Source organism: Siniperca chuatsi, linkage group LG20 (genome assembly GCF_020085105.1).
Source record: "Siniperca chuatsi isolate FFG_IHB_CAS linkage group LG20, ASM2008510v1, whole genome shotgun sequence".
Classification (NCBI taxonomy): domain Eukaryota; kingdom Metazoa; phylum Chordata; class Actinopteri; order Centrarchiformes; family Sinipercidae; genus Siniperca; species Siniperca chuatsi.
Genome location: NC_058061.1, coordinates 9297400 through 9320037, shown reverse-complemented (window position 1 = coordinate 9320037; position 22638 = coordinate 9297400). Strand labels below are relative to the sequence as shown.

Sequence of the window (22638 nt, the reverse complement as noted above, 5' to 3'; positions counted from 1 at the left end):
GGCAGAATAAGTAGGATTTTTCAAAAAACAAAACAAAACAATGTATAGACTAATACAAAAATAATGCCTCTCAATCATCACTTTTGACCCACTAGAAGTGTGAGGCGGTGTCTTTATCTGCAGAGACCCTGCCCTCTGCCTGTATTTTCTTAGCTTCTTATTAGTTTGCTGTGTTCAGGACGTTTCTTGGCGTCAACCTTTGTGCAGTGGTGTGTAGCCCCCAGCCAAAAACAGCACACAGACTGTGAGGTCGGGACTCTATAAAAACATAGCGAGCAGGTTACGTCGCTGTCTCCGTCCCTCTCCTCTGCTCTCTGTCTGTGTCATAGATGTATCTCCAGTGTTGACACAGCGCTAAAACGAAGTGTGGAGAGAGGTCTGGTCTGAGCTACACACACACGCAGAGCAGAGAGCAACGGACAGGATGAAGCTGGCTCCCTCCCGCAGGGTTGTGCGGAGGTGTGCGATTTTATTTGTGCTTTAGAACGCCGTTGTTGATGTCTGAAGCTTGCTTTGTCCAACCAACCAACAGAGATACTTATTTTACATTGATATAACAAAGAGTAAAGTAGCAAACAACTAATCGAATATCAGAATTGTGGTTCATCCATTTCCTGTTTATAGACTAATCAATTAATCGACTCATCGTTTCAGCATTAGTTAAATCAAGCCTGGGAGTTTGTCAACATGTGCTAACATTCACACAGGACGCCTCAGTATTTAATTGTTCTGTTACATAATGACTTAAAACACAAATCCACTTTTCAATTTCTAGAAAGGACCCATTGTAAGAAATTATACAACTTAAAATCGGCACAGACAATCGAGCTGCATCTGCTTTGTGTAGATTAATAAAGTTAATACAGCCAATTCAAGCAGAACTATTTAAATAATGCAGTGCGTATTTGCCATCAGACTCTTCTGTCAAGCTCCCAGTCCAAATTGAGCATCTATAGAGATGGAAATTAATGACTCCTAACAGACCCAGGCACATAAGGTGACAGCTGTGTTTAGGCACCTGCCTGCTTTCACCCTCCCTGTGAACATAATTATGGCCTTTCAAATGAAGAGCAACCACTTGGGAAGTTTAGGAAGCCCCGCTGTAGTGTTTGAAATTTCCATATAAATTGTTGGCTCAATTAGTGACTCAGAATCTCTTAACCTGACTAGAGTTTGGATGAAAACAATGTACTGGACAATTGACTGGACCTTGGACACAAGTGTGCCAGACAGTTTGACATTTAGGTTCCCACGATGGTATTTCAACATTTCAGCTAAATGTGTCTTTTTTACCATGATAGCTTTGAGGGGATCTTCAATCTGCTCAATGCAGGTATTGGTAAAGTTTTGGTCCTCTTCTTTCACTTGCACAAGCCAGTTTTGGTTGTGAGCGGACACTGTGCCTCTCCAGGGTTTTACATCTATGCAGAAGATCCCCTGGCCTTAGTGAAAAAAAAAAAAAAAAAAAAAAACATTTCTCCAAGATTTATAGACTCAGAACAACTGTGCAATACAACATATAGTGTAGCTAATTCTTCAGGGCAAAATCGATAAAATCTTCTGTCACAGTATATGTAATTTTATACCACAAAAGCAATATATATTGTGATATAAAACATTTTCTGGAAATTCATTTAATAAACTATTTATACTTTTTTTAAAAACTGAATGGGAATTAGCATTGGGCAGTATTAACTGACTCAAATATAGTGACATTTTAAAACAAATACCACAAGACAGAAATATATAACGTGGTAATCACTATCTGTGCTTTGAAAAAAATTTGAAGAGATTTTGTTACACTAGGAAAAGCAAAAGTGTAAATAATAAAATTAAGGATGGCTGAATTCCATTTAGCTGCTTCAGTTTCAGGGTCCTGATATTGTGCATGCTGGCTCACTGTCACACTGTCATGACTTACTGGGACACTTGAATAGAACAGAGCCATCGTTAATGTTATTAGTAACACCTGTGCTTTTCCTACTATGACAAGACAAAATGTCTGCTGTGAAAAAGGCCTATTAGAATGATTCACTGCTCACTTACATGTAACTCAGCCTTAAAGACCTGGAAAAAACTAAATTTAAGCTATAGCTCAATATTACAAAAACCTGCGTTCAGATGGTATTGAATTCTATACCGCAATATCAGTATTATATTGATTTATTGCTCAGAATATCATGAAATGCCATTTGATTCTAGATACCAACCTGCGAGGATAACAATATTGATGTCATCTTTGGTGGCCTGAAACTGGTCGGGGATACGCAGATTGCAGTAAACCTCATCCTTTCTCAGCCCAGTGAGTTTCCTACAGTGAAAGTACATAAAAATAAGAAAATATTTGGTTAGATTTTGTACAAAAGAACATTTCATGAGTAAAAACAAAAGTTAAAGCTGAATTGATTGATTTTATTTTGGCCACTTGGTGGCAGTGGAACAAGCTGCAAACAAACAGTTGTCTATTTACATGTCCAGCAGACACAAAGCAACATTATGTTCATTTGGAGTTGTGTTTCTGTCCATCCCACAAATGTAAGTCCACTATTCACCCTCCTTTTAGCTCTGTTTTAGTCAATTCCTGAGGGAAATATCTGGCTCTTTTGCTGCTAAATGCTCCACTATATTCACCAGCTGGTTGCTAACTTTGTCTGTTGTTTGGTGCTGGGCAGGTAGCATACAGCGGGTTTATCAGAGCTTTCACAGTGAAAACAGCTGCCTGCTGCAGCTGGAAACAAGGTTGATGAGAGCAAAACAGTAAAGTGGCGGCTGTAAAACCAAAACAATGAGCTGAAAGATGCTAAAACTCTGCTTAGAGCTAAGGGAAACTAGAGAGTTGGGTGATAATTCTCTGTGGATTCATTACTACCAGCAATCTCTCTCATATTACACACAGTCACTGTTAATATGAAAATATTGATTTGAACAGCTTTAAGTTTACACAATACTGACCTGACATGTTGTAAAAAATCTGGTAGTATTGGTGTCTGATGTGGGCTCTGGCCTTGAGGACTTTCTGAAGCTTTGGAGCTGAGATGAAACTGAGTAAACAGGCTTCCAAGCTGAGGCATTCTAGTCTTTATTTGAAAACAAAAAACACATAGCCTACAGTAAAAACAATGCAGCTAAAGAAAATAATTTGTCTAGATACATACATACATACTGTAGATTCAGTTGTTTGGCTTCCATCAGTTACACAGTTTACTGCAGTACTGTCAAAATAATGCCAACAGGGTGTTTAACTATATTTAACATGTTGTTCTAGCCAAATCCAACATGTTTGTGTACAAGTTTAGCTATTTCCAATGGGATTTTTCACCGGAATCAAATTTTTAGCTAAACAAATTCAATGGAAAACACTATTTCCACTGCTTCAGCGTTGTTGTTATGCTTTAAAAGCATCCTGAAAGCATGCTAACTGCTACATTCAGGCTTCACAGCTTTGTTGACGACACTTGAACGCTTGAACTTGAACTTCAGGACCCTGTGAAGAGAACACAGAGCAAAGACGACACAGCATGCTGAACTCGAACGAGCTCTAAAACCAAACAATACATACTGTTGAAGTCTTGCGCTGTTTAAAGAGCCTTTCAAGAGGATAAATTCGGGAATTCAGTTCAGTTCAGCATTTTCCAGGCTTTAATGTCGGTCTACGGGTCTCTTTCTAAGTGCTGAGCAACGTAACTCTATCCAGGAAAGCTGTTTCACAATTTTTCCGCCCCCCACCCCTCCAGTAGCACTTCCAATGTTCCTGGAAGAAGTAAACAACAGACCACGTGCACCACCTGCAGCATCATATTTCGCCCACAGAGACATGACGTCAGGACACGTCACTCAGCTCTGCAGTGTTTGCATGATGCATTTAGGGAACGATTCCTGTTATTTTCATGTGATGTTCAGATGATCCTTTTGGACTGAGAACCAGTGGTGGAAGAAATACTCAACACCACAGTGGAAAAATACTCCATAAGTACAAGTACATGTAAAATTCAAGCCCTGAAATATGTATTTAAGTATATGTAAACAAGCATTTGCAGTAGAATGTACTCAAGTATTAAAAGTACTCACTGTGATGAAGATTGGAGTTTAGTCTTACTGACTGAAAACCTTGTATCTCCAGCTGAGAAAACAATCCCAGTAGCTGTTCTGGAGCTTTTGATCATATCACATGATCTTTATTGGCAGATGTTGTTTGCTCATTTGTCATGGAATTGTAGAATAGTGCTCAGGAAAAAAATGGAAATTTGAATGTCTTTTTTTTGCTGATGAAGATCACGTGATATGATCAAAGGTAATAAAAAGTTGACAGTTTTTTAAAAACCAATATTAATAGCTATTTTTTAAAGTTACTTGCATATTACATGTTAAGCCGTAGTCTGCAAAGTAATTTAGTAACTACAGCTGTCAGAGTAATGGAGTAAAAACTACATTATGAGGAAAATCTCCCAAAATGTCAACATATGCTTATACCACTACCTTAAATTGTACTGATACTAGAGTAAATGTAGGCTAGGTACTGCCCAACTGTGCTAACATCCAAATGAAAATGGAATTCAAAGTTCCAAGCAAATATCAGTAAAAACTAGCCACCCTGTTCAGATTCAGACTTAGATTAAAAAAAAAATTGTGAAGTACTAACAGAAAATTGTCAATGGTCTACCATAGTATTAAGTGTATTCAACAAAACTGTGCATATGGTGAACAAACATCAGACTTTAACTGATCAAAATCCAGTGCTGCAATGGTGCAAAGTTAGCCGGATTCCTTGTTGCTGTAAAATCAAGTTTCTTCTTGTGTTTTTGAATATGTTTTAGTATACCTCAAGGGGTTTATTGTAATATATAGTACATTTGAACAAATAAAAAACATTACAGTGACAGGCAGATGGAAAAGGCTGAGTGCACTCATGAAAAGTATGTGTGCCTGGTGGTTATGCGTTTAAAGAGCTTGATTCTGGGGTATGTTTGTTACTTGTTTGATTAATCATCCTGATTTATAACCCTACATTTTCTCAATAGTTGATGGAGTTGTTGGATTTCTGTTTGACATAAAATGGAATTTAAAATATTTAACGAAATCTTATAAAATTACTGCAGTCTTTAATATTAGAATAGGAGTCATTGGGGAACACAATACGAGTTATATATTCTTAGTTCAATGCCGAGAGCTACATATCTGATCACTTTTCCTCATATCTGATCAATATGTGCCACCAAACACAACTAGGTTTGGGACTGAAAAGTAGATAAGTGATAGTATTAATATTTTTCAGTCTGGCCTTAAAAGAAAAATATGGAATAATTCACAGAGCTAGTCGGCTCAACATTGCGTTATAGTTATATAACTAAATAATAATTAATTATTTCTAAGATATATGGTTAATTTTATGATATAGCTGTGCAAGATGAAGATGAATTAAGGAATACAATTATTATTCATATTTACAGGTGACCCTTGAGAGTACAAAGAGCAGACTTATCACAATAATGTAGAGACGTGTATCCGAGAGTTGGCTGAAAATAATACGATTTTACATTTCATAGCATATGGGAACACACTAATGAAATATATGCTGTGTTTTTTCCCCCTGAACTCATAGATAGTCTACTAAGAATTTGCTGGCACATCCAACAGGATTCTCACATCCTGCATGAGCCTACAGAGAGGATATTACAAAAGTGATGAAGAATATTTAATTCAGCAGTAAATACACATTGAATATCTCAATGTGGTGATAAACAATATCCGGATATCACAAAATACTATGAAAGAACTTAATATCAAAGACAGATAGCCAAATCAGCTCATATGGGCTCAATGGAAGCCAATAAACAGAGGCACTCTGCCTCTCCTGACCTTCACTTCTGGTTGAGATCGGGGTGATAAAGCAGGCGCAACCTCAATAAAACCCATACAATGGAGTAAAATAAATAGATATTAAATTAAAGCAGAGGCAATACTGGCTGAACTGCTGCAGGAATTTGACAACAAAAGCTTCTTTGTGTGGTTTAATATTGTCTACAATCACCGCCTCATGATACATTTCCAATCATTTTCATCTCTTGCCTTGACGTATCAACACATATAATCATCTTGTATTGGAACTTGCAAATGACTTGTGTGTGTGAGCAGCCACGTTTATATATTAAATGTGCTTCATGCTCCTAGTTTGGCCTTTTTGGCTGGCGTTAATATCAAATTCATAATCTGTCTCATCTCTGACTGTCCACCGAGGAGGAGTTTATGGTGTCAAACATGATCGCGAGTGCATGTTTGTCTTGCACAAACTTTACCCTGACTACATTTTATGTTCTTTTAGGCATTAGGCTCACAAAATACTCAAAAGAAGTGATTGGCAGAGGAATTAGTAACTGCTTATTTTGGTGTCATTATACATACTGCTGCTGCAAGACCCATGTTGATGTCTTCAGCCTTTTGTCATGGACTGAAATACAGGCCCTCTTCAGGTCCACTGCATGCTTCAAGTGGTTCCTGAAGCCTTGCATTCATCATTGTCAGCATTATTGTCATTTTCACCTAATGCACCTGAAGAGCTCCGCTGTGTGTGAGAGGAGTTGCTGAGGGTTTTCAGGTCCCCTCTAAAGTGTAGTTAGGCATCAGAGTTCATACTTAGCTACTATTGTATGGAGAGCTAGGTGACCTTAGAAGAAAGAAACGAGCATAATCTGGTGACTGATAGTGGTATAAATTTCATGTATGTCAGAATTGGACTGTCTTGTAAAAGCAGTCAGTTTCTAGTAGTGTAAAAACAAAATCATAATTTTTCACGCTGACGATATTTCCATTTTCAATCTTTCAAATCAAATATCTCATTTGCAGAAGTAATGGTTACATGACATCGCTGATGCTCACCTTGCTAATTTTTGCTAATTTCCTTTGAATTATTAATATGAGAGATTCTCCATATGCTCTCTGAGGATTCTTGTCCATTCGTTTCGGAGAAAATTTGCATTTTACAGTGAAGAGTATAAAGAGCTTAACTGCCCCAATCAAACCAGGTGATTTAAATCCTGTCTAATCGACATGTTTAATAGGGGTTGCAGCTAGATGACCTGAAGTAAATGGTCTGAAAATGTTCCTGGGTCTCAATCACCTGTATAATTAGGACCATTTCACCCGAAAAAGCATGGGTGCTGAAAAGAGGTTTGCAAAATAAGACGAGGTGAAATAACCCTTTTGGGGGTGTTTTTTGCTAAATTGCTGAATGCAAAATTACTAACAAAACAGACAGCTAATAATCCCACTGATATAATAAACCCAGTTAAACCTGGACTAAAAAATTAAGCGTGAAAGTGTGAAAAACAGTTTTGGTATTGACCCTGGAGAGCCTTCTTTGTGACTGGCCTGCCTCAGTAATTAGTTATGCCATATGAAGAGGTAATTTGTATGCTAAAGTTTAATTGTCCAATTATCACTGGATGTGAGAGGAGGCCTTGATGCCATTTCATCATGTTTGAACATAGTGTTGAACCCCTCGTGCCACATATTCTAACAGTTGACAATTATAGAGAGAGCCCTCTAACTAAGTTGATTGATGCAGGCTGAAAAGCCTTTGCTACCTGCCTGGTGCAGTCGTTGGCAGTGAAGAGTTGATCCATTCAGCCTGCAGAGCTGAACCAGCCGGGCTCTCACTGTGGAAAATGACCTCAACCAGCTGCTGATGGACAGCATAAACATCGACTATATAAGTACTAAGGAGGACAACATGTTAAAACAACATTATTACAAAGTAAACAAGAGAGGATTAGTTGAGCATTCATTGTTATTAGGAAGTCCCTATAAAGAAACTTGTTTACGTTTGTTTCTTCTGTAAAGAGAAGGAGAATTGTACAACAAACAATGATCATCAGCATTTTTCATGCTGTCCTGAAACATTTTTACTGCATAGTCCTCAACTTTGCATTTCACCCTGGGGAGGTTTGCATATTTATGTCCTCCGAATGCAGCTCTTATTGAGGCCAAAATCTGGGATTGGGTTTTGTATAGTGACCTCTCAATGAAGGCCAACAAAAGAAACACATTGTTTGTATTGTTACTCTGAAAAAAAAAACATTTAGTACTTAATTTCAGGTATTCTTTTTTGGAAAATGACTGTCAATGTCAAATAAATATATGCATTTTTCCATTTGAAATATTTCCACAATGATGTAAATGCTCTATAACAATTTTGTTAATACAATCATTTTATACGACTTTTTACTAAATAAAGAATGAAGAAGCCTAGTGTTGCCATTTACAGACTGCTATTAAACAAGGCAATAAAATGCATCTAACATCAAGACAATTACAAAGCCTCAGAACTGGAGAAGTTTGTGTACAGCAGTATAACATAAATGAAGTACAGTAGATGAGCCAAATGCAATAAAGCAACATAAATGATAAAGAAATAATAATACTGTTAAAGAGAGATAATATTAGCCTTTTAGGTATTCTGTGGGACACTGACTATTTAATCAATATGTTACATGTAATATTGGCTCTACAGGAAACAGGTAAATAAGAAATAAAAGTGTGTCTCTGTCCATGATCCTCGTCTTCTGGGAGATTTGGAGGTATGCGTAATACAGACATTTATCATGTAATTACAGCGCCACAATCAGTTACTAATGACCTGGGTTGATGACCAATGATTATGGTCCATTTCATGCTTTCCAAGGGCCCAGATGGGAATCCAGGAGACAAAAGGGGCCCCTTCACTCTCACCCAGCAGCTTTTCAAGATTCTCATTAGCCTTCTAAATTGAACCATATGTGTCAGATTTGTAATTAACTCCTACAGAACAATGGATGACATGATGTCTTTGACAGAGAAAAGGTCTAGTCTATTAAAGGCCACTCTGTTCTCAACAACAATAGCAACACAGGAATAGGGAGATTATTTTGGCAGTTATGGACAGAAATGTTGAATCTATTTTATTTACACTGCTCATAAACAATTCTTTGTGAAGAAAGTTAAGGTGAGTGCAAGCTGAAACTTTTGTGAACTTAGCAATTAAATAACTGCAATAAACAACATTTAGTTTATGCCACACAGAGGACCACTTGAACTACATGCTTTAATGGTTACCAATTTGCTAAGGAGGTCATGTTTTCAGTCCTTTTTGTTTGTTTGTCCATTAGTTAGAATAATCAAATTAAAAAACACATACCAGATTTCATTGAAATTTGATGTAAATTTTAGTCATGGCTCAAAGAACAGGGAATTACATTTTAGTGTGGGTCGAAGAATTTCTTAAAGGATTTCCAAACACTGTTACGTGCACTTTTGAACTTTTGAACTATTTCATCCCTACATTTACGTGAATGAAAAACATCTGGCATATGCAGTCGTGTAAAGTAACATTTATAGTACATTTAAGTATTGTACTTGTATTTGACTTGAGTATTTCCATTTTATGCTACCATCTACTTCTACTCCACTACATTTAAAGTTCCAGTATGTAACATTTAAAGGAGCTATTGGCAGAAATGGAATATAATATTCATAGGCATGTTTTTATTAGTGTATAATCACCTGAAAATAAGAATGTTTGTGTTTTCATTACCTTAGAATAAGTCGTTTATGTCTACAGAGGGAGTGGGTCCCCTTCTACAGAGTCTGCCATGTTGAACTGCCATGTTGCTACAGTAGCCCAGAACGGACAAACCAAACACTGGCTCCAGATGGGGCCTTTGCGTTTTTTGTGAGTTTTGTGGCCACCGTAGTTTCTCCTACACGCTAGAAAGGCAAGCAGTATTCAGTTAGTTGCAATCTGCAACTTCACTGCTAGATGCCACTAAATCCTGCACACTGGTCCTTTAAGAAAGAAATATTGTACTTTTTACTCCACTACATTTACCTGACAATTATAGTTAATAGTTACTTTTAAGATCCCAAACGTTTTGGATTTTGACACCACAAATCACGTTTCAGATGTCCATGAGTTGCTAGCAGTTCCACCAAAGAGAGATTTCCCCTCTAAACTTCTCACGTGGTTTCATTTAAATAACTGTTTTAGGCCCAAAAGTCAAAGATTAGAGAACATTCCAAAAATGAATATAGATTTGTGTAGCAAAATGTGTTTTTCTTCTTTCCTCTCCCACTTATCATCTCACAACCCCCTCAAATTTATCTAGTGACCCATTTGGAGGGCTCCCGACCTCTAGGTTGGGATCCACTAAACTACCTAACTGTATATATTTATTTATTAATTTTTTATTTATATAGCACCAATTCATAACAGAAGTTATCGCATTGCACTTTTCTGATAGATCTGGTCTAGACCGTACTCTTTATAATATTGTTTACAGAGACCCAATACAAAGTAGATAAAACTGGCTTCACCTCACCCAGCTACAAAAGTAAAATAACTTTTGATAGTGGTATATTTACTACTGAGATGACGGTAGTATATTTTGCTGATGATTCTATTTAAGTAGGATTTTGAACAAAGGACTTTTACCTTAGAGTTCATATTATTAGTATTTTTTATTGTACTGGTACATTTACTTAAGAAAAAATCTGAGGACTTCTTCCACCACTGGGCACATGTGTTATCTATCACTGTGTATACAGAATCAGGTCAAAACAACAACACATTTTCTTTATTATCAAAAAACAAAAAAAATGATTTGGCAGCCTTGGTGAAGATAAATTTGTTTTCTAGTTAACCAACAGCCTTTGGGGCTGAGCGTTATATAATACTGTTTCATTTTCATTTAGGTGATGAAATAGTATGAACATTCTTCTTCACATGAAATACATGTGGCAGCGACAGAAACAGCCCCTTTGATGAGTGATTTGTAAAACCAGAGGTATAACAACAGGTATTTTCAATTCTCCCCAAACAGAAAATGCCCCTTTTATGTTCCTCCAACTTGGTACTCACCATCTGAAACTAGAGTGCAATTGTGGTTGTCACTGAACAATGACATTTTTTCTTTCTTTCACTCTCTAAATTCCCCATATCATCTCTACACAGATGAGCAATTTGTCTGTCATGAGGTCTGGGGCATCGGCCCACTCCGGGCCTATTTCACTGACAACACTGTTATTAGCGGTAAGCCGAGCCAGTGGCAAATGAATCTGCCTACTGTTCAGGAGGCCAGGGCTCTTTTCAGCGATTAATTTGATAAATATATTAATTATGAATCTGGATGACAGTACAATCAGATTGTCAGGCTTCCAGACTTGGCCTTTGTGATAAGTCGCCTTTGAGATTGGGTCTACTCAGGTTTCAGGAGCTGTCAACCCCGGGGCTCAGCCTCTTATCAGCGCCTGACCCATTCACTCGGTAATTTCCTGTGTGTTGTAATTAAATGGAGGCTTTCTGATTGCAAGTGACTCTCTTTAAGAGGTGCTTCTTGGGTTTCAGGTGAAAGGGATATTCATTGGACCGGCTGTCTCCCCTGCCCTCTGCAGGATTCAAAAGGCACTGAATGTCCTATTTACATGTACAGACATGTACCTTTAATACATCTGTTTTTATGTGAAAATCTTGTTAATAGTTTATGCTGAAGAAGAACATGGGCCATATTCCAACGCACAGAGGGGTAATATACAAGCTGGTTTGTCTCATCACCAAATCAGAATCAGAATCAGAAATACTTTATTGATCCCTGAGGGGAAACTCTTTTGTTACAGCTGCTCACTATCACGTCAGTGCACACAGGAATAGAAGTACTAAGCAAATCAAAATATAATACACTATAATACAGGTAAGATAAATTAAGTACAAAGTGGATATAAGTTTAAAAGCTAAGCTAAGCTAAATAACCCAAAGAAAGACAAACAGTAATTTATCACTACAAATCTGGACAAACAAATTTAATATAACAAATTCTTCTCATTGCCCCGCAGGTTAACTAACGTCACTACTACCATATTAAGTACAAAACCAGTTGCCAGTTATAGAAACCTTTTCTTTGCACTTTGAAACATGACCTGAATGATGTTTATTGGTATGCTGGGACCTTTTAGCTACTGCTTAGAAAGTTTAAGAAATCCTCTGCTGGCTGCTGACAGCTGATTAGGGACATTTACTGTAGTTGCTGTCTCTGTCCGTCCATCTCTGCTTGGATACTGTTACAGAACTGGCAGGCGGACATCCTGAGACTGGCATGGGGACTACAGCAGCAGTATACCATCAGTATAGTCTGACAAATGGCTGCAAAGCAGTAGAAGTGCTAAAAAAGTAAAGTCTTACAGTCTTACAGAATACAGAAAAGTCTGGAGTTGTTCAATGATACACCCCTTGTTGCTGTATTATTTTGCAGTTTGAAAGAAATAAAACATGTTTATCATAAGAGATGACAAAAAATAAATTCTTATAGAAGTTACAAGTTTCTGTTTCAAAGTTGCACTATAATGTCCAGGTCTAAGCTGACAAAGGAACATTTCTTGGATCAATAAATTGTTCATCACTGCTTCACAACCTGCAGGGAACAGGAACTTTTTTTACCATTTAAAAAGTAAGACTCTAGAGGGAAAACTCATATTTACACACACAAATAGCATTTGTGCACAAAAGGTTTCCCTGCCGCCCTCTTTCACTTTTCCTCTCTGGTATCACCAAGGCCTATAATTAAAATCACCTTTTTTCATAAGGCTGGTGAGCACCATTAATTCAGAGAGTGGTGCCATTATGGAGGTTGTGGCTCCCAGGGTAGCACTGGGGAAGAGGTGGGGCAGTGGCTTTTCAACATTAATGGCCCCCGTGTGTGCCTGCTATTAATCTCAACAAGGAGTGAAGTGGCTTCATCCCAGCTGCAGAAGCAGGACAACGGCTCCCAAAACACTACAGAGATTAAATAGAGTTTTGTCTTGGGCCCTTTACTCTGACCTGTGATATTTAAATAGGTTCTAATAGTAGGCTCACCTTTACTTGCCATTACTTTGCCCATAAAATCAGGAATATTTTTCTCTTTTAAATCACTTTGCAGCCCTTTTACTTTACTAAAGAACCAGTGTCTTTGTGCAAGTGCAAATATTTGGCACAGCATCTTGTTATGTCTTGTAGAATTACAAAAAAAAACTTGGTAATAATATTTCAGCTTGTCAAACAGCCTCTTGGCTGAAAGCCCAATCTGTAGGTCACCTCTTGCTTACAAGCAGGACATGCCATTTACAAATGCCACTCAACAAGACTTGGACTATAAATAGTAGGAAAATGATAAAGTAGATAAAAACAGCACTGACCTTGCTTTGCCACAAGGAGGAACCACTGATTAAATTTTGCTGCAGTTGTAGTTACTTGCTGTAACAGTTCAGCAGAGGCTTTGAGTCTGTTTGTCATACTGCAGTGTTTCACTAGATGGCAGGAGTGCATGATTTAATGACTGAGCTTGTGTCATCATGACACTGAACTTCCAAGATAATCTCTTTTATAAGCCAACCACCTGAACAAACAGGAGAGTCACAGCTTTGGCTTTTCAATCTGACCAGCAGTGATTGCTAAACTGTAAAGCAGGTTTCTATATATAACATGACTTATAACCAAGGTGATTATAAGTCATGTTGTTTGGTGGTAAATCCCAAGTATGTTTGTGTAACAATAAAAGGCTCCATCACATTCCTTCAGAGACTTAATAGAGTTTATCCTTAAGGGATCTGATCAAGTTTCCATCTGCGGAGCGTTGTATGTATCACTAAAAGAAACAGTTACCTTAATGATACATTAATGGTTACATCACTGTGTGGGAGCTGCATGCTGGAGAGGGGACACCAGAGGTTAATTGCAGTCTCCTGCAAGCTGGATAAGGCGGCTCCCTGCAAACAGGGGGAAAAAACAAATTACACTCTTATATTCATGTAATCATGCTGATATGAAATTAATTTTCTGAAGCCAAAATCTGCTGTCATCCCCTTGTTGCATTCTATTCATGCTGGCTACGTTAAACCAGAAATAAAAGAATAATTATGCATTAGCATTTCTAATTAAGGTTTCTCTCAAAGGTGAATGGAACACTGATGAAATTTTGGGGGGATTTATTAAATTACTGTGAAATCAAATTAGGGGAGCAAATTAATCCTTGCAGTAAATTAGATCAGTGAATGAGAAAATTGACTTCTCAACACAAGGAAGAGGATGAGAAGGCATGACTGGTACAAAACACAGACACGCTGCAGGTTGTTGGATGGCAAAAGCTCTTGTTTAACTGAAAATGTCCACATGGGCCGCATGTACATGTAGGTGGGGGCGGAGCACCCATTGATCCAGAGAAGCCACTGTCACTTTCATTACATTTTTTGTATCTCAAAGAGGCAAGACAAGTGCCCTTGGCTCCTCTGTACACATGGTTTTTATTCCTAGATGCTCCTGCACCTTGATTTATCCTCTCACTGAGATACTGTACAGCGGAAATGTTGCCTCCATCACTGTATTTTCCAGACATTTTCACAATGCACTCAGAAAATCTATCTAGTTTTTGCAGTGATGCCCAAAGGTATGCATTCCAGAAAATCACATTTTCCTTAGTGCACCAGTGGCAATACACTGTTCTTGCCTTTTAACGTAAAACTGTTGTTTTGTTTTTTAAGATGTAAATTAGCTTGAAGGCAAATGCAGCACTATTTTAGCTTGATATGGAGGTACATGTATAGGGCACTTACTGTAAAGGAAGAGTTTTTGGGAAATACACTTGATTGGTTTCCTGCAGAGAGTTTTGTAAGTACAGAGCTACAGCCAAGAGGCAATTAGCTTAGTTTAACTTGACTGGAAGCAGAGGGAAACAGCTAGCTTGCTGTGTTTCCAGCACCTCTTAAGTCTCCTCTTCTCAATTAACACATTGTATCTTGTTTGTGTAACCCACACACAAATAGGAAATGTAAAAGGGACAATGTTTATTATGTTTATTATTATGTTTATTATTATGTTTAATTAACCATTGAGACACAACACAGTAATTATTGAGCTTTACAGGTGTTGGTATAGGCAGATTCTTTTTTACTTGCAGAGCAAGGCTAGCTGCTTCTAGTCTTTATGCTAAGCTAGGCTAACCGCCTCCTGACTGTAGGTCCATATTTAACGCACAGTTATGAGAGTGGTATCAATTTCATGTCTAGAAGTAAGAAAACCTCATTCAAAATCCCACTGACATTTGTAACATTAATAATAACTAAAAATACAGCCTTTCTCAAAAGGATGTCCTGCAGCTTGCTTCATATGAGAACGTAGCTTTTTGAAAAACGATATAATATTGTTGTTTATTCATTAGGCTACTTCTATTTTTTAGAAGCCTTTAATGAACACCATTTCCCATAAGCCTTAGATGTTCGCGGGCTAAACATCATATTGACAAAAGAAGCTAGTCCATAAGCTAGTCTAGAGGTCGTGGTTAGTTCAGACATGTCTGTAATAACAGCAGGACAGAGGGGACTAAACGCTGCAGAAGTTTCGACAGAAGAGCTAGAAAGTTGGAAAAATTACTCTAGAAGATATGGACGAAACCAAGTTACGATGGCTAACTGCCCGCACCGCTGTAGTTTTTTTCTGTGCTAACAAATTAATTGTTGTTAAACTTTCATAAAGGTTTCAACTTCTTTTAGCAACTGCTATAGTGGATGCCGATTATCTTAGAATATGAACCGTAAACTCCAGGAACAAGTTTAGCTTCTTTTAAAAAAAGACCAATGACAGAAATGTTCAGCGAGAGATTGCATTGAGTTACAGGGACTATTCCTTATAACTCTGCATTAGCAAACACTTTGTATTGTCTCCAGTACTCACAGAAAATAAATCTGACAGTGATAATATCCAAGATGATTTTCAGTAGAGCTAGATAAGGTTTTATTTTTCTTAAGAGTATACCTCCTGTGCTTACAACACCGATCACCTGCTCTCTCCCTGCTTTCTCCTGAGTCTGCCGGCGAGCTGCTTGAAGCTCCACAGCTGCGGTGGAGTAATTTGAGCGTCTCAGACTGCCGGTGTTTCCAGTCAGCAGCTCCGGAGTGAGGCGGAGGCTCCACGACGCTCTCCTGTGTGGTGGTGTTGTCCTGCATTTTCAGGGAGCGTCTCCGCTCTGGGATAGCCTACATTTTTAGTATATTTCAATGTACTGTTGGCGTTTTTTATTTTTGAAATTTGATAATAGCTTTGCCGCTCCCCTCTTTGCTTCCCGGGGTGGTTGTCATTTTATTAAATTTTTATCTATAGTAATTATTTTAATTATTATTATTTATTAAGTGAGTAATCTTGCTGCTGCTTTATTACTAGGCCTGTTTGTGGTGTGAAGGTTATTGCATGTTTTTCTTTTATTGTTCAGTCAGTATATTATTGTGAAGTAGTATTCACTGTCTACAAGTATAGAGCAGAGCATTTCTATTGTGGTTACTTGTTTTTAAATAATTGTTGATTTTTGTATAATAAATATGTTTACATAGTAACTTCTCCTGGTGTGTGTCTGTTTGCTCTCACTGAGGTGCTCTACCCAAGGGAAGAAGTCCTAAGGGCATTGCCCTGTTACAGCAATACTAAAGTTTATGGGGTTTTTTTGGATGCCTGCCTTTACTGTCTATGAAGCAGGTTTCAGTTATAGTTTATTGGTTTCTAGCTTTAGGGGGCATAACAGTTAACATTGACAAATACTAATTACATTTTCTTGGCCACAAAAATAATTTTCCCTTCAAAGGGGAATTCCAGTTATCATATTTTTGCTGATCTAGTCTTTGACAACTCTGTGTCCAACACAAAGTAAATATAAAGAATAAATATATAAACTGTCTTGTTATAAAGAAAAAATGATGGATATTCTCCCACAACATAACAAAGTGACATAAAAACAAGAGAAATGTGCTAAAAGATTTGAGGGATATGTGTTATTTTTTATTATGGTCAAATAAAGGTAAAAGTTAAATGATTTTTAGTCAGTTGCTCCAGGCTTTATATCTTGATGACACTCAGACTGGACTGATTATTTCTCAGATCTGCTCTTTGACTTCTACATTAGCTTTGGATTGTGTTGACTGACACTGATCACTTGATCTCAGACAGTAGACATAAACAGGTCTATTAGAAAACAGGATTGCTTTCCCTTTCAAATAACTGCAATATGCTGTATTTGAATCACAAACGGATTTAACTGGTGTCAGGAAGAAGGATTTTACTTCACACTCCAGGGTGAAGGAGAAATCTAATCAAGTTAAATCAACCGTATTCGAAAAAATACATTACATGTATTTTAATACATTGTGCCGTGGAAAAACAAGACAAAATAAAATTTTCTGCTGGATGTTTATCAGGATGTTACTGAATCCAAAAACTCAACTTCAACCAGCTTCACAGGTTGTCTGACACTTGGTACTTTGCTGGAGAATTGCTAAGATCAATACATTGCAAATTGTTTGCTTTCTCTGTTTGATGTAGCACAGGCTTCAAAGAACAGCTGATAATGACACTATGAACTCATCTGTGAAATAAACAGATGAAAGACAGACAGCCTCATATTTGAGTTGCTTATATGACCTGGATTGACACCTTCAATGGTGAATGTGCAAAAACATCTGTCTTTTCTTTTGTAATGTGGCGTAAATCCCACTGGTATCAAACTCAGTGGCCCCTTTTCCTCTGCCAACATTAGCCAAAAATACAGCTCATTCCAGCTCTCTTCTGTAAGGTTTAACGGTGTTACATAATTAAACTATAAATCTGACTTCTCCTACAGAGGCTGAGCAGCAAATATTTGTAGAAAACTGTCCTGCTACAATTAATAATTGCAGCTCAGCGTTTTATGGTCCAGATATTAACATGGAATTTGTCAGCACTATACTGTAAAACAGTAAAACACCATATCATACCAAAATCCTTTGGTTTTGTACCTGTGACAGTTGCCTATTTGCAGGCTTGAGGATGTCGTCATACTGCCAAAACCCTTGTGGATCCATAATGAAAATAAGTTTGTACTCCGTAGTTCTCATGGACAAAAGCCTCTTATCAGGGAGGCTTTTCTAACTGTTATATACAGCACTCAGTGTTATGGTATTTCATTTTTGGATTTATGTTTCTGGTGCATTAACATAATCAGCTTTTTAATGTTGTAGCTGGTTGAGGTGGAGCTAATTTTAAGTACTTCTGGATCATGATGCATCAACAATGCATTATAATATATTAGATGAGACAGTGTAGTCCCTCATTCATCCAGGATGATATGTCTTGTATGCAAAGTCTTTCTCTGCAATGTAACTAGTAACTATGGCTGTCACATAAATTTAGTGGAGTAGCATTTTCATTTAAAGTGACATAAAATGGAAATACTACCTAAAAATTGTACATAAGTAGTTGGGTAAAGGTTTCTTTCCACCACTGGTCACTGGGCCCATGTGTGAACAATGCCATGGTAGGCCTACAACAATGTATAAGCAGAGAAGTACAGAAGTGTTGGCAGCAAAATGTACTTCGTCACTGCATCAAAAGTAAAAGTATTGGTCCATTTAGGATTGTTAGAAATGATTGATACTTTAACCTGTAAGCAACGTTTTAATGTTGTAGCTGGTCCAGACACGTATTACTACTGTACTATACTGTATTTTTAGGTTGTTTAATGAAATGCATCAAGGTGAGTTTATTATGTTTAGTATGGAATCAGATTTGTTTGAGATGATGTTTTTTTTTTGCTTCAGTGAGTTTTATTCTCTCTCAAATTCTTATTTATGTTTGATATTCAAGAAGTTTTGTTTGATTTTATTGACACAAATCAGATTCCATAGTTTAGCACGTATGTTTAGTGTACGGTTAGCATGTAAAAACTCAATCTGCAAAGTAATTGGTCAGTACAGCTGTCAAATAAATTCAGTGGATTAAAAACTACAATGTTTTCTTCTAAAATGTAGTGGAGTAGAGTCAGTGTTGGAAGAAGTATTGAGATCCTAAAAGTAAAAGTAGCAATACAACAGTAGGGCAAAAAAATATTCAAGTTACAAGTAAAAGTCCTGCATTCAAACTGTTACTTACATAAAAGCATTCAAAGCAAAACTAATCATTATGGAGCAGAATTGTATATTATTATTTGTTATATTATTTGATTATTATTATTAGCCATGCCAGCTGCTCCAGGGATGGCAGTGTCAGTCGGTCCACCACTTTGGCCCAGACTGAAATATCTCAAAAACTATTAGATGGATTGTGATGACATTTTGTTCAGATATTCGTGGTCCCCAGAGGATGAATCCCAATGACTCTGGTAATCCCTTAACTTTTTAGCTTTTTGACTTTCAGTTATAGCAGATCAAAACTTTCACTTATTGAGTGAAATATCACATCTTCTAATAGATGAATTGGCACACATTTTGTACATACATTCATGGTGCCCAGAGGACATATCCAACTGACTTTGGTGATCCCCTGACTTTTCATCTAGCGCCATTATCAGGTCTACATTTCAATATGTCCAACATTTTTGTTTATGACCAAATACCTGCAAAACTAATGACTGTGGTAATTAGCAAATGTCACCCTAAACCATATGGTAAACATGGTAAACATTATATCTGCTAAACATCAACATTTTAGCGTCGTTATTGTGAGCATGTTAGCATGTTGGTATTAGCATTTAGCTAAAAGCACTGGTGTTACAGATTTATGTCATCTGTATGTGTGTTTTTACGAACCTCTTTGAAAACAAGATGGTTAATCTCTAATGGTTTATCCTTGAATGTTGAAGTAAATATAGAAATATATCAACTAGCCTGCCGACATGATAAGCAGCCACACAGAAACAACACCTGGAAATAATTCTAGGCAAGTGCTTGCACTTATGCTGGACATGAGAAAATCCAAATTCAATGAGTTTTCAATGGTATGTCAGACACACATGTTTCCATGACACCTATTACAATACCCATAAGCCTTGCCATTGCCTGACCTATCACACCATCAGAACATACATGTTTAACAAGAGAGCTCAATGGAAACTGGATATTTAAAGCTAAGGCTGATTTGTGCTCATGTTTCTTAAATTTGAAAATATTAAGTTTTGTTACCTGTAGGTTGCTTTGTAATCTAAGGAGTAGATTGCATTGATTTGGAAATCTGATACTGGTAATTTGAGATGAAATCTGATATTCAATAAAACATGATTGCATTGGAGTTACCATGTGACTATCCAGCTCATCACCAATGTTACAGGTCATTCATAGCAGCAAATGTTACAGTTCGAAATAGATACATATAGAGAGTCTAAAGAGATCCCCCATTCAAAACAATTGTAAAATTCAGGTTTTCTCTTTACTTAAGTTGACATAATTTGCCCACTACCTTAACTAACTTAGGTATGAGGACATATTGTTTTTACAATAAGATATCAATAAAAGCTTTGAAACTGATTTTACCTAATACCAGCTGCACACAATGGTCCAGTGAACCAACAGCTTTGGACAACTTCTTTGGCCTTATATGGTTTTTTAACATATGTACAAGCTGTCATACCAAACTCTCTTCAGTATCAAACAGGTCGCCGTGCTAAAGAGTAAGCAATGTGAACACCTTCCCCTCGCCTTCACTTGCAAGTTGGCATTTCACTCTGTTCATATAAAGCTTTTTGCCTCAGCGAGTCTCCTTCCTGTCTTCACCTATGAGTTCTTTATGAGCAATAAGACTGCTGGGCTACCAGTCAGCTCATACAGTATTTATGCACTCTCCTGAGTTACATAACACCTAGTCTCAAGTCTGAGTTTTAAAAGTTTTCCAATTGTCACATTTACACCAAATTCCCCAAACGTTTTTCTAAAGTAATTTCCTCTCAACTCAACATAGAAATCCTGCATCACTTGTTGAGATATGTTCAAAATATAAGTGACAAGTCTATATTCAAAAGGTGAGTCAGGAAAACGTAGAAGCTAAAGCATACATCTAGGTTTAAAATTTACGCCAGCCTGCCAATCCGAGGGAAGTCAAGTGTGGAATTGAAACTGGCAGCAAATTCAAATCCACACTGTCACTGCAAAAAGGAGGAGTGCTGCAGGCTCTCTCTCTCTCATCCCGTCTCTCACAGTCAAGTCCTGCACTTGTTAAACCTTCTGACAAGAGGTATTATCTTCAAAGTGCAGATCTGCAGACTTGAGATGTCTTGACTTGTCTCAAACACAGTAAACATCCCCCAAAATTCTGATTTTAGGTGATATAAAATCCATCTTTGCACAGTTTATACAGTTAAGAAGATAATCGATAATGAAAGGTAAGAGTCTTTCACTTGGATTAAAATGCAGATAGAGGTGTGTCCTCTGCACATGCTGTAAAAAGGCATGCAAGGGGAATGTGATTATTTTTATTACAGAACAAACTGCCAAACTTCAGAAACAGATCATTAACTACACTGGTAAAAACAAGTCATCTGGTGGTTAAACACTTAGTTGATTGGTCAACAATTTCAGTAATCGATTAATTGTCCTTAATCATGGATAAAAATGAACAGGTTCCAGATTCTCAAATATGAGAAGTTGCTGCTTGTTCTGTTTTATATCTTTTTAAACTGAATATCTTTGGGTTTTGGACTGTTGGTCGAACAAAACAAACAATTTAAAGACATCTTGTGAGAGAATCGGAAATTGTGTCATTTTTCACTAGACATTTTATAGACTAAACACTAGACATTTTATAGACTGATCATAAAAAAGAACAGACATAGATAATGAAAATAGTTGTTAGTTGCAGCCCTAAAGTCAACAATATTGCTTGTAACTAAACAAACTGAAACCTGCTGCTACACTTACATGCACAATATGCACAAACATTCCCCTCATTTGCACAATCTACAGTCTCAAAGCTGAATAATCCATCTGTAACTCATCAATGTTTTGTGATGGATGTATGACGAAATCAATATGGGATGATGGCTTTTACCTGGATTGACTTCATTAATGTCTACTTCATAAAAATATGCAAGCATCCTAATATTTTGTGTGTTTATTGTGTCTCTATCTAGCATGATTAATCTGCGAGACGTACTCAACATCAGACAAAGGAGCTGCTGTGCTGTATTCATTCAAGGTGATATTACCTGAGGCCAGGAGGCGTCAAAGCCCCTGTGTCCACCTCGAATCAGGCCTCATTTACATGGATCTGCATAGACATAATGCTCTCCTCAAATAAAGCCTCTTTCAGGTGGAATGAAAGAGGACACTTTGTATTTTTGAAAAACAGCATCCATATTTATCAGCTACTTATGTGCACGTCTGTCTACTGTGGCATGGTGCTTAATGGGGATGTTTGTGTAGTTTTGTTCTCACTGATACATCTTAGCAGAAATGTTTATCATAAGCACTTTTTTAAAGTAAATTTGCCAGTTAGAACAACATAATCAATCACAAGTAGGCTACAATCCTCTCATCCATGCACATTAAACCTATATCCACATCAATCAGTCCCTTCAAAGCTATATTTTTAGAATGGCTTTTTTCACAGACATTATTGTCTGTGGAGCTGGCATTTAATTATGAAAAGAATAATTAACGTGATGCCTACAAAAAGCTGCACTTGTGCCTGAGATCAACTGGTGGCTCCGTGCTGATAAGGCCTTTGAACTGACAGGAGAGAGCTGCACAAGGCAGTTGCATGATAGCGCTCGAATGTGTCTTTCTCCAAAGGCTGATTGCTCCATCACATGTGAAAGTGTAATGCTGGAAATGCAGCCATCATAGCCGAAGCCT

At 37.3% G+C, this 22638-nt stretch overlaps 1 protein-coding gene across 5 annotated transcripts in view; it reads right to left on the bottom strand.

The window, feature by feature from the left end:
- si:zfos-911d5.4 overlaps positions 1 to 16320 on the bottom strand; it is a 30972-nt gene extending 14652 nt beyond the window's left edge. Inside the window, exons 1-5 of one of the 5 annotated variants that reach the window (XM_044179016.1) lie at positions 15809 to 16320; positions 13664 to 13767; positions 2953 to 3083; positions 2211 to 2311; positions 1294 to 1442 (exon numbers count right to left, since the gene is read on the bottom strand). In XM_044179016.1, the coding sequence (XP_044034951.1) occupies positions 1294 to 1442; positions 2211 to 2311; positions 2953 to 3071 (369 nt within the window). In that variant the 5' untranslated portion in view covers positions 3072 to 3083; positions 13664 to 13767; positions 15809 to 16320. Of the gene's footprint in view, positions 1 to 1293; positions 1443 to 2210; positions 2312 to 2952; positions 3084 to 3163; positions 3477 to 3559; positions 3790 to 13663; positions 13768 to 15808 lie in introns of those variants that run through there. The other 4 variants (XM_044179019.1, XM_044179015.1, XM_044179014.1 and 1 more) reach the window with 4 other exon arrangements.
- Positions 16321 to 22638: the final 6318 nt, after the last annotated feature.